The sequence below is a fragment of the Corvus hawaiiensis genome, chromosome 2, assembly GCF_020740725.1.
Source record: "Corvus hawaiiensis isolate bCorHaw1 chromosome 2, bCorHaw1.pri.cur, whole genome shotgun sequence".
NCBI lineage: Eukaryota > Metazoa > Chordata > Aves > Passeriformes > Corvidae > Corvus > Corvus hawaiiensis.
This window is the reverse complement of record NC_063214.1, coordinates 10,229,574-10,242,727: the sequence shown is the minus strand read 5'-3', so window position 1 is coordinate 10,242,727 and position 13,154 is coordinate 10,229,574. Positions and strand designations below refer to the sequence as shown.

At 39.2% G+C, this 13,154-nt stretch overlaps 1 protein-coding gene across 12 annotated transcripts in view; it reads left to right on the top strand.

Moving 5' to 3' along the window:
- Window positions 1–13,154, top strand: part of ROBO2 (roundabout guidance receptor 2) — a 1,061,828-nt gene that overhangs the window by 640,183 nt on the left and 408,491 nt on the right. For all 12 annotated transcript variants that reach the window (XM_048289014.1, XM_048289042.1, XM_048289061.1 and 9 more), the window contains one exon: window positions 11,891–12,217. In XM_048289014.1, the coding sequence (XP_048144971.1) occupies window positions 11,891–12,217 (327 nt within the window). The remainder of the gene's footprint in view (window positions 1–11,890; window positions 12,218–13,154) is intronic.

Sequence of the window (13,154 nt, the reverse complement as noted above, 5' to 3'; positions counted from 1 at the left end):
GAAGGACTTGACAGCTTGTGGGAGGGGAAGAAAGAGTGCCCACTCCACCCCCTCCTTAACCAAGCACACCCTCTCTTTCCTTCTTCAGCATCCTCTGGCTTGGATCCATTGTATTTATACTGTTTGCTTATTATAAAAATAATTATAAAAAATTTACTAGGTACCTATTAGCTGATAAGTGAAACCTCTTATTCAGGTGTAGATGCGAAAAGTTGAGAGGAGGGGAGGAAGGAGTAGTAAGCTCCAGGCAAATGATCCTGGTAAGCTCATTTTTCAGCAACTGAAAATTTCAATGACACAAGTAATTTTTTCTTATTTTTTTAAGGTGAGGGTTGCAGGCTGACCCGTCCATGTTAGTCTTTTATATTGTCCTTAAAAATGGGAAGCAACAAATTTTTTATATAATCTGTAATGGCAAAAGGGCATTATGCCTCCCTCTGAGGACTGTTAATAGCTGATCTTGTGTTAGTGGTTGTGGGCCAACAAGAACGTAGCTCATGATGCAATGGACTGAGTGCCAAGTGAAAGTTTTATTTCCTCCTTTTGTTCCTGCTTATGTGTGATAGAAGCTACTCTTGTTTTTTTTCCAATGGCCCAACTTGTTCTTTCTTGTGCTTCCCTCACTATTTATTAAGTGCCTGTTGTGTTTTCATCATTTCTCTTCACTTAACATTGCTTGGGGAGCACAAGTGGCACATTGAATGTTTTCCTTTCTGTCTTCCAGGTCTGAGTAACAGACTTGAAAAAACTTTCTAACTTTGGCCATCCATGATGACATGAACACCTGAATGATGAAACCCACTTTTTGCTGAATATATCATCAGCCTTTTGGAGATGGCATAGCATTGATCAAGGGGAAAAATCAACATTGTGTTCTTAGTGAGGCACCCAGTTTTAAAGCAGTAGCACTTATTTTTCTGTATATTGTATGGGGCTGAGTTTTACCTATCCTTGGCTGAGAAGGTTAGCTTCATCATTTTCTCCTCCTACTTAGGATGTGTATGGGATGACCTGTGGACTGTACTGTCCTGGGGACAGTTTTGAGGAAGAAGTTTTCCATAGTCAGAAAAGTTGGCTTTGTTTGTAGTTATAGCATTGTGAAAGTTAATTTACTTGAGAGAGGATGTGTAGTTTTGGCAAAACAATATGCTTTCTAGTATTCTCAGCATCCTGCACTTTCTTGGAATTTTGTTTGGACAGCCCCCATGTTCTCTGCATATTCAACGTCAGCAGTGCCAAAACTCAGGCAGTCCAATATCGTGTGTAGATGTTTGTTATGTATTTAGCTGTAATGCAGTTTGGGGTTTGTTACCGCAAACAATAGATGGTTCAAAGTGTAATGGCCATGTGACTAATGAGGAGCATGTCATGCTGCCTTCTTGAAGCGTTCCACTCTTGGCTTTTGTTTCCCAGGCATCTTTCCCTGGCAGTGTTATGCAAATTAACCAATTAATGACAGACAAAATGGCCTTCCTGCATCGCCATGCTTGTAATAAGAAGGGCAATGCTGTAAGTCACGTACCTATTCAGCGAGCTCTGTAGGCCACTGCCAGGGCATGATTAGCCTGACTGTGGAAGACAATTGCAGAGGCATCTGCTCGGTTAATTTTGAGAGAAAATTTACCAGATGGAGGCTGAAGATTTAAGTGATTAGAAGGTAGTAGATTGGAATACAAATTGGATTAAAAGAAATTAGATTGATATAAATCGAATTGAGTCACAACAGTTTGTGTTGTTTGTACCAAGGGGCAATGGATTATGGGAGAAGCAGATGCTCCAATGAGATAGGAATTAATGTGGCTTTGACGGTCCATCTGGGAAGGCCTGAATATCGAGTACATCCCTAATCTCTCTCTCCATTTATCAATGCCATAATGTTAATTAGTACTTCATTCATTAAGTTACTTACAGAGGAAAAAATCTCACCCCTAGCCCCTCTCTGCTTGAGGATTTGTTACTGTGCCAAGAAATGGAAATCTCCCTTTAGCTGAGCTAGTTACAGTTGACTGTTAACACTAGACCTGTGTCATTTTCTTCAAAAGCTGCTTTTGCCCTAAAAAAAAATTATTGGGCTTTGTTTTGCAATAAACTGGTCTTGATAAATCCAGCAGCGTAGTTCCTGAAATCGTGCCTTGATCCCTAGAGCTGGCTACCACTAATAAGCCTCCTTCTCACATATTTAATAAGGTACAATGTTTTTATTTCATATAGTTGCACATTGTGGCTAATGATCAAACTTTAGCTATGACATTAATAGTGGGAGAAATCTAAGAAAGTTTGTTTGTGCACCTCAAAGGTCTTGGGTAGAGAAATGTGTGTGGAAGAAAAGTGCTGTACCTGAAGCACCTGACATGGGGCTTGTCCTCAGGTGTGCAAAACTGGCTGATGACAGAACTGTTGGATTTTAAATACATTTCTCTTACTCTAGAAGACAAATATTTGGGGTTTTTTTTGACTCTGAAAGGTGACCCAAAATCATAACTTGAGTTTTTTCACTGGATGGGAAAAAAATAAAAAAGGAAAAAAAAAATGCCTGTAAAATGGTTAGCAAATATACCAGGATTGTGAAGGAACAGGAGTTAAATTCTTTTTTGAGCCACGGTCTTCTGCTAATGAACATGAGGTCATAAATCCGAAGGATGCTTAGCAAAAGTCAAGAGGACTTTTCACTCTTTCCTCCCCCAGGTGCACACAGAGGTGTGAGGCAGAGCAGGGCTATGTCATGATACTCACATAGAGTGCAAACACTGGCAAATGCTGGTCTCCATGTGAGCACCACTGTAGTGTCAACCTTAAACTTTTTCTTGTATTTTCGCAAAAATATTTGATTTGTTTTCCTTCATGGCAAGAAGCTTTGATTCTACTTCACTTAGAAAGCTAACTGTAGCTGCAGTCCTTTAGTTATTACTCAGATAAATATTAGATATAAAAACATGTTACTGTTCTGTTTCTGGAACCTAAAATGTCAAAGATATCTACAAGACTGTGTCTCACATTATGTTTATATGTTCTGGGGGAAATAGATTCACTGCAAACTAGTTTTGCAGAAGAAAGGGTTCTTTTATCATGTTTGAGGGGTTTTTATCTGTTGAAAATAAGACATTAAAAAAAAAGAACCTGTCTCCTGAAAAATTTATGATTTGTACGTCTAAGCAGAGAGTGTAGTAGGCATGGGCAGGCAAGAGGTTGGAATGGAGCAGAACTGGGACAGCTGAATCAAGATGATCAAAGGGATACTCTGTGCCATATGTCATCATATGCTCAGCAATAAAAACTCATGGAAAGGATGATAAAGGAGGGACATTGATGGTTGTGGCATTTGTGTTCTCAAGCAACAGTCCTGCATGCTGAGGCCCTGCTTGCCAGGAAGTGCCTGGACATCTGTTTGCTGATGAGAAGTAGTAAATGAATTCCTCTTTTTTTGCTCTGCTTGTATTCACAGCTTTCCCCTTCCCTTTTAGCTGCCATTATCTCAATCCACAAGTCTCTTGCTTTCCTTCTACTTTCTCCCTATCACATGGGAGAGGGTGGTGAGTGAGCATCTGGATTTGGCTGTCATGTGGGGTCAACCTACCACTGTAAAGACAGAATTTTATTTCCTTAGTTTATCTAGACAGCATTTGTTATATTTACTAAGATAATGATTTAGAAGTCTAAGGTTACAGCCTGAAAAGGTGGAATCTACTTCCTCTGTAGTTTCTCCTTACTTCATCTACTGCTATTTTCACAAATTTACTTGCTTACAGTGAACACTTTTGAGAACTGCCTGGGAGTTTTTGTTTGTTTCACCTACTGTGCTGCCAGACACTCTTATTTCTGTGCTTCTGCATACTGCTGTTTGATCTAGAAAAACATGGAGTAAATAAATTATATGCTGGAAAGAAGCTCTTAGAAGGTCACAGCAGTCCCCTTGACATTCCACACCTCTGAGAGGTGGTTGTTTATCAGTAATCCATGCTCCACTGGTAGAATTCACAGAGATCTCTATAAAAACAGGATAGACAACAGAGGTTTCTGAATCAGTGTCTGCAACTTTACTGTTTATAAATATCTCCCTCTTTTTAATATAGAAAGGGTAAAATAATAGTGCAGAAAGATCCTTGTGAAATGCATATTCCTTGAAAGGCAAGATTCTTCCACTAGCAACAGCAAGGTCCAAGAAAACCTCTCCCTGGACTTAGGCCTTCAGCCTAAAGTACTAGGAAAGACTTTCTTAATGTGTGCCAGCTTTGGGTATAAATATGTGGAACAGAAAAGGTGAGAGAAAAATCACTGAGGGCTGCTTAAAAAAAAAAAAAATCCATAAATTGGCAGAGATACTTGGAGTGTTTGTGTTCTGTCACCAGGCCCAAAAATGTTAAATCCCCTTTTGGCTGCAGAAGTTGCAGAATTGTTTTGTTATCTAATGGGACAGATAACTGGATGGCAGGAGAATGAAAGGAGAAAAGATTCACCTTGTAAATAGAGTTGATGAACTGTTTTGGATTAAAAACAAAGTCATTAGCTACAGGTGTAATAGTAACAAGGTAGAAAAATGGCATTAAAATACAGATTATGAGGTAGGTAAGGCATTGGGAAACATCCATGGAGAGAAAAAAAAAAAAGGAAAGGGACAAGGAAAAGGTGGTGTTTTTTGTGTTTTGTTTTTCCTGGAGGGAGGGAGGGACACACACATCGGAAAGGGTTTTGGGGCAGAGGATCTCCAAATACTCCCTTAACAGAAAATGCTGTCTCAGATGATATAGATACACACACACACACATATATATATATATATGTAATATATAAAATATATATATTTTTATATATGAAAGTATGTATAATTGTGCTACAAATGCATCAGGAGAAACTAAAGTTAGGGCACTTAGATGGTTTTGCGCAAATTTGAATTATGTGTTGTTTCTCATTATTAGTGGTGAGAACTTCCTTATAGATACAAAGAGAGTCAATAATATGACCTCAGATATCAGTGTGATAACCATTGAAAAACTTGTGACATTTTGGTGATCAAACAAAAAAAAAAGGGCAGTAAAGTATGTTTACTTTCTACACATGGGAAAACCAACCACACAAAAAAGCCAAACACCAACTTCTAAATATATAAAAAGACAAATGCATACTGTAAAGCACCAGTTGTGGTCTTTTGTGCTTGGGGTATATGAGGTGTTTATAAACCTGACCTATATAGGCAGAAATTGCATGTGACTGAATTTTCTGTAGAAGTTGGTTTTTTTCAAGCATTGGGTGTCTGAATGAGTTTTTAAAATACCAGCTAGCAAAAGGTGAAATGAAGGAGCAATTACAAACATACCCCTAAGTCTTGTAATGCCTGTACTTAGTCACCTGATTCTTTTTCACTGACATAGGTAGCAGAGATACAGCTGTGAGGAAGTTCATACTTATTCCAAAAACCTTCCACTTTTGAGCATATGAAGGCTTATTTACTCAATATGGGGTGAGAAAAAGTAGGATTAGAAGCTTTCTTCACAGAGCTTGATCTATATTTTCATCCATGGATATTTGGAAAAAGTTTCCCTAACTAGTTGAAGCTTCCAAAGAGTCTTTGACAAATCACAAAGATAGTAGTCTGTAGATTTCTAAACCAAGATGTTACAATGAATTTTTGATGTTTGTCATGCTACTTTAAATTTTATTGCAAGCTTTGCTGCAAAATTAATATTCATTGACTGATAGTTACTGGGAACTTTACAAAAGGTTACTTTAGGATGTTTTGGTCAAGTTTTAAGTCAAGTATTGATATTGTGTACTTTTAATTCCCTAGACATTCACAACTGGTATGGTTGAGGGAGTCTTTGTGACCAGTGTTAGCAGAGAACATAGTGGCTGTAGGGTAAAATTCAGAACCTAAAAGTTAAAATGCCTGCTGTGCTTATAGTAGGAATCCCTCCCTTCCTCAAAATATTATTTTAAGACTGCTTCAGATGGATGAATTTATTTACAAATGTAGTCTGATTTCACCGATTGTAGCAATTTTATTCTAATCTGAGAACTATTTGACTCATGGTTCTCGAAGGGATCTGCACTAGGTTGTCATTTAAAGGCTTTTTTTATAGGTGTTGCTTTACCTTAACACTTAAAATTGATGTGTTTTTCTAATTGCTCATTTTTAAAGCTTTTAGATGTATCTTTTAATGTTGCCTTGGATGGTCGACATCATCTATCAATATCAAGTTTTAGACTTTGGATAGCTTGTGGTTATCAACCCTTCCATGCAAAAGCAGAGTTTACCTGATCCTGATTAGCCATTGGTTTCTCCAGTGGTATCAGGGAAGCTGCACAGTTTCTCTTTGCCCGGCTTCTAAGGAGCCATTGCCAGTTCCCCAGTGCTATGATAACGTTCCCCTTGTAGAATAAATTACTGTGCTGTCTATAAGCAATGTCTGCTTTTTTACCTTCCATCCTTGACCTGAAAACGAGCTGAAAGATGTTTGTTAGAGCCAGGCATACACTTATGCTTTGGTTTGTTAAATTCCAGAGTGATTTGGAAAGGCTCCCAAGGGAAGAGCTGTTGTGCTTGAGTTCTTCTGGATAAAAAGAGAAAGATTGTTTGGTTTGTTGTTTTTTTTTTTTTTTTTTCTTCTCTTTGATGCTTTTGTTACATGCTGTGTATGTATCATAGAATAATTTGGATTAGAAGGGACCTCTGGAGACATATGCACACATATACACATAAACATTTTCCTTTTTGCTTTTCATAGCTGGAAGTGTTCCTCTTGCCTCCCTGTTTTCTTGATTTCTAAAAGTAATTTTTATAATCTCATTATTTAGAGTCAGTGAACATTCATGAAACCCACACTTGAACTGGAGCAGCTATTCTAGTTTAAAAAGCCAGAGCTTTTTTGGGAGAGAGCCTACAAGTGACGGTGGTTTGGGTTTGCTGGGGTGTTTGTGTTTGTGTGTTGGTGTGTTATTAAGCAAATAATTGTCTGTTATCTTCTTTCAGGGAGCATAGCTCTGGTAGTTATTTTACTTCTCGACTTGAACTCTAAACCATACTGCTTTGCAATAAACAAATCGATGTAACTTTCTCATTGAAGCAGTGACTTGTATTTATAACATCACTTTTCACCAGGGGAAAAAAAGATTAATCATTTGCCTGTGAATCTATATTCCAGTTTTCAGGGCTATTGTGCTCACTTCTCCTGTCTTGACTGCATCTCTAACATGCTATTCCTTCCCAGGCAGTGTGCTGGAAATAAATTTTGAGGTGTGGTAAGACTCTGCAAAAAAGTGAAATGTGATGCTAGAATGCTGGTATGTGAGGAGAAAACAATTGAAGAAAAGTGAATCTGAGTAAAATTGCATTAAGCCTTTATGTCAAATTTGGAATGCTTCCCCTGAAATAATTTTATACAAGGAATAGGGTGCTTATACTGTGACACTGGATTGTTGTCCACATTAAAAAAAAAAGGAATTTTATGTTTGCAGTGTTTCTTCAATAGTAAAGTTGATTACACCTTGCTTAACAAAGTCTCAGTTTCATAGAAGAGAAACTTAATGAAATCACCTTCCAATAAGATTTGGTCAATGTTTTTAATGACAGTTATTGATCTTTCTTGTCAGCATTTCCTGCTTTTCCTTCTTGGCAGACACATTCTATAGGAAAGGTGACTTATCTGCAGGCACATGTCCTCGGGAAGTTAGGGTATGTTGCTTAATGGATTAATTTTGCTCAAGGAAAAGCTTTCAGAGGACCTTGTCATAGCTGACATAGGTTTTTGAACAAAAACCTTACCTTGGAAACAGTCGTATCACTGAAGTCCTTTCCCATCTGCCAAATCTCAGAGGAGGGGGAGAGACTGTAAAGTGTAAATTCTCAAAATGCCGTCTTTGCCATGTCACTTTGCCTAGAGGAGTGCATGTCGGATAATCAGCCTGGTGCCAATGCATCAGCCTCTATTCCAGTTGAGTTTTCTCATTATCTTGACTTTTTTGCATGTTATCTTTTGTACGAACTAAGATGGGACTGACTGGATTTCTACTTGCGATCTCTGCTTGCCTTCAGTCAATTCTGTGCCTAAAAGGGTGGTGAAAGCAACAGACTTATTCATTACATCAAACAAATGTGTGCCGTAAGTGTTTCTGATAAGTACTTCTCATGTGGAACGAGGCATACGAAGAAGTGGGAAAATGAACAGTGACTGTCCTTCAGTAGATTTAACTAAGTAGCTGTGGGACTGTCTTTGTAGAGTCTGCGTAAGTCAAAAAAGAACTGGAGCCTGGTCATGTGACAGATCTGATGAAGCCAAAAGAGATTCTACAACTGCTTCTATAGCTGTCCATACATTTAAAGCGCATTATTCTTTTAATTGGGATTTTAATACCTTAATTTGTTTCATTTTTTCCTAATTAATGCAGTGAAAATAAACCAAGATTCTAGCATAAAAGAAGGTTCTTTGGCATTAAATATAACTTTGGAGCTGTTCTCTATGTAGAATCAAATGTACACAGACCCTTTCCTTCCTGCATGTATAGCTTTCTGTCGTAGGAGATTTATTTTTTCCTATCACAGTTTTGCTTCTTGATAAACAGTCCTTTTGCACAGTATCAGGGAGAACATGTGTTGTTGGCAAACTCTTGGAGGGAATGTGTTCAAAATGCTACCAGAAGCGTGAAACAACTAATAACTCATATGAGGAGCAGCTGAGGGACCTGGGGGTGCTTCCAGCATCCAAAGCCCCGTGGGCAGCAGGGCAGGGAGGGGATTCTGCCCCTCTGCCCCGCTCTGCTGAGACCCCACCTGCAGTGCTGCATCCAGTTCTGGGGTCCCAGCACAGGAAGGACAGGGACCTGTTGGAGCCAGCCCAGAGGAGGCACCAGGATGATCAGAGGGCTGGAGCAGCTCTGCCATGAGGAAAGGCTGAGAGAATTGGGGGGTTGTTCAGCCTGGAAAAGAGAAGGCTTTGGGGTGATCTGACTGTGGCCTTTCAGTACCTGAAGGGAGCCTACAGGGATTGAGACGAATATTTTACAAGGGCTTGTAGTGACAGGACAAGGGGGTATGACTTAAACTGAGAGTAGGTTTAGATTAGATATTAGGAAGAAATTCTTGACTGTGAGGATGATGAGACATTGGAACCCTCCTCCGGACTCACTCCAACAATTCTAATATTGTAGGAATTTTGGTTTTGCCCACCAGCATGTAGTAGCTCATGTGAAGTCATTGCAGTTTATCACAGTAAAGACTTAAGGACTCTTAAATTCAGGGGTTGGCTCACATGCTCTGTGCATGCACAAAATGGGAATCCTGGAGGGAGGAATGGAGAAGGAAGCTGTATGGGTACCGCAGGAAACACCACAGCTGTCTGCTCAAGAAGGTCGGGGTGCATCTTGCTCTGCAGTAAAAGTATCTTCTTCCCAGACAGCTCAAGGGGTTAATAGAATTTCTGTTCATTCCAAGTGAGGTTGTACTCGTAAGAGTATTAGGGGGGACCATAGTGAAAGAATCAAAACTAGAATCAAACACCACTTGCATCTGTCACTTTCTGACACTCAGTGTCTAGAGACAGGCAATGGAGTCAAAGTTTTTGGTTTCCTTCCTTTGTTATTTCTAAATCAGCACAACCTTTGGGAATACCTGTTGGTGCTCAGTGCACTTTGGATGGAGGGAGTTTCACGTCCTCTGTGATCGATCCTGTGTGTGTTTTGCTTCCCCTCTCCTCTAAGTGCATGATGAGGGGAATTCCTTGCAGCCTCGAACAGCTGAAGGTACACTCAGCCAGGAATGTGTGGTCTGATCCCCCCTTCAAACACCTCCTGAGCCTTTCTCCTTGCACATTGGCATCATCCCTGGTGCCCCAATCTCAACCCTCTCTTGTGCACAACTGTTTAATTAGGATAGAGTGAGTAAGCACCAGTTTTGTGATAAACATCAGTACTGAAGAGGAAGAATCAGCCTTACTGTGACCTGAGGAGGGGTTTTTAATTAGGTTGTATAAAGTACAAGGTTGAACTTTTTATGGGAGAAAGCCTTTTGCACAGCTTTGAGCATGGCCTGTAAGTCTGTATAGGATATACTTCTAGGAGTTCTGAACACTATCAACAAACCTTTGTGTACAAGAAAACTAATATTTTGGATTTGTATTTTGCATTTCTTGCTACTAATTTTGCTACCCTGTGTTACAACTGAATTTTGATAAATAGTTATCTGTTCACTCCCTCTCAAGTCTCAGAAAAACCTCAGCTTTCCTTTTCTTCCTGATACTGTTAATAGAAATTTCTTAACACAACTAGTGGGATTTTGTTAGTTTTTTGGGAGTAAGCCATGAATTAAATTGGTAGAATTGTGTCTGGAGTACTATAAATATAAATGTTTCTAACCAGTGTATGAAGTTGACTTTTTAGTCCCATGTACTGTCAGATGTTTATCTTTAATGGTAATTTCAGTATTTTTCAGTATTGTGTATGGGGTTGTGGACTAGGGTTATTTTTTAACTGCAGATTCTCCTGTTAGTTTTTAATTTTTTTTTTTTTTCAATAGAAGGGAGAATAAAATATATCTTCCAAATGTGCCATAGGTTCATCTGTGCTTAGCTATAGATTGTTTTTTTCATGTACAGGCACTGCAGATTATGCATTTCTTTGCTGTTCTGGTAATAGAATCTGGAAGCCACTGAAAGAGCCAATTTGTGCAACAGCAATGTAACACTTAACTACTACGGCAAGCCTTAGTTTAATGACCTGAGTGTTAGTAAAACAGAAGTCCAAAGGTGGATTCACTCTGTTGAATGGATCCTTATGCCTTCCTCATAACTTTTGCAATAAATGAGGCATCGAAAATATTTTAAAGTATGTAGGGCCTAGAATATAATTAAGACATTGATGTTAAATTGCTTTTCTATGACTTAGCAAAACTGCTGATCAGAAAATTGAGACAAATGTTTCATAACCTGCAGAAGCTGGTTTACCTTGTATCTTAAAAGTGTGGATCAATTGTAGCAGCATGGCAGCTCCACTCAAAGGATTTTCAGGATCCATGCTAGAAAAATTTATTCTTGAGACCCAATGAAGAGGCACAAACTGCTGTGACTGTTGCAGAAATATTTTGCCAGGCTCATGTGGTCTAATTAGCTCTGCAGGAGTGGAGAGTGTCTGTACCATTAATACTGAAGGAAGTGTTCAGGGCCAGGTTGGATGGGACTCTAAGCAACCTGGTCCAGTGGAAGGTGTCCCTGCCCATGGTAGGGGATTGGAATGAGATGATCTTTAAGGTCCCTTCCAACCCAGGCCATTTTGTGATTGTCTACCTATATTGTATTTACGTGTGTGTGTACATACATGCAATCCTGAAACTGAAAATTTCTAAAGTGAATTGACATTTGAGATTTCCCTTTTGGCTTTCTTTTTTCTCCTTCTCTTTCTGTAGCGGGACTGTTTGTGGAAAAGGTATACAAAGCATACAAATAAAACTGCAAAGAACTGTTAACTAATGGGGAGGGTAAGATACAGTGGGTTGGGATGTCCTCCTACTGAATCTGGCAGATGAAAGGATGAGAAGAAAGTAGCTATAAGGGGAACCTGGAAGCACATAGTGATCTAGAGTAACTGTAAATAAGATTACCAGAAAAAAAAAAAATAGATTGTCATGCGTGTATGTGTAAGGGATCCTCCTCTAAGTGCAGTCTGCATCTGGTATAGGTTTGATGATGCTATAGAGGGTTATATCTGTCATCCATCTCAGGCCTTTAGGTAGGGGAGTGTCTGATACAGTCTCTGATATCAGACAAAGAAATTTCATATGTGTACAGGTTTTTTGTTTTTAGGGTTGTTTTTAAGTTTTTGTGACATTAAAAGCGTAACTTGTGAGAACTCTTTGTGAGGCCTAAAGCACAAATAAATTGTTCTTTCTTCTCTCTGTCCTTTTCTTTAGGATCCCGTCTCCGCCAAGAGGACTTTCCTCCACGGATTGTTGAGCATCCTTCAGATGTGATAGTGTCTAAAGGAGAGCCAACTACTCTGAACTGCAAAGCAGAGGGAAGGCCGACCCCCACCATCGAGTGGTACAAGGATGGTGAGCGGGTGGAAACGGACAAGGATGATCCGCGCTCCCACCGGATGCTGCTGCCCAGCGGATCTTTATTTTTCCTGCGCATCGTGCACGGGCGCAGGAGTAAACCTGACGAGGGAAGCTACGTTTGTGTAGCAAGGAACTACCTTGGAGAAGCTGTGAGTCGCAATGCATCTCTGGAAGTGGCATGTGAGTAGTTTTATTTGTTTAGTATTCTGTAAAACTACATAGTGGCTTTTATGTCACCCAGCATTTGCACACAGCAGCATCCTGGGAGATAACAAATGGGGATAAGTACAGCATTTTGTCATTAGCTGTTGCTCTTAGTCAAGGCATTTTCACATGTGTTTGTTCAGTAGCAGTGACCGTACAGAACAGGTGATTTATACTGAAATGAGGTTCTAGCCAGAGTATAATAATGATTGGCACAAACATGGACAAAGGAGAATCTTCTGCTGAAGAATAATCTAATTTTTAAATTATGTCTAGAGTTGGTTATACTGGAACTAATGTGGAAAAATACCTATCATTTAATCTAAGGTGCACTGTCTGTTTCTCTTTATCTCATCATCTGTTACCTCAACAGAAGCAGACAGCATCTTGGTGACTCATGTTCTGTACTGCTGGAAACCTCAATATATGCTCCTCTATCATAAATTTGACCCAGGCCTCATTCATTATGTGAATGGCAAATGAAATTGTTGGCCATTTCTCATATCATCCAGAGCAGTCTTGGTCTTTATCGATTCTCTTTGTCGTAACAGAGAAGTCAACAGGGCTCTTTTTTAGCCCACCTGGCATGAGTAATCTGCTTCCCAGTAGACTTAGCAGATATATTCATTATATTTACAGCAAACAAGCTCATCAGGCATTAAATATAATCAGTTGCACATGGTTTTTTGCTGCCTAGTTACATGGGTTGAATCAACACTGATCTTTTTTTATTCAGAATGTGCATAGAATTGCTTCACATAGAATTGTGTTTTAGTAGATTTATGAGTGCTCTTGTCTTGCTGGGTTTGATTCTTTCACCCACAGCTCTTCATCTGATGGTAGTTTCACTAAAATGTATTTGAAGTAGGGCTTTAGAACAAACTTGTATTGCTTTGTTGATAAAGAATGGATT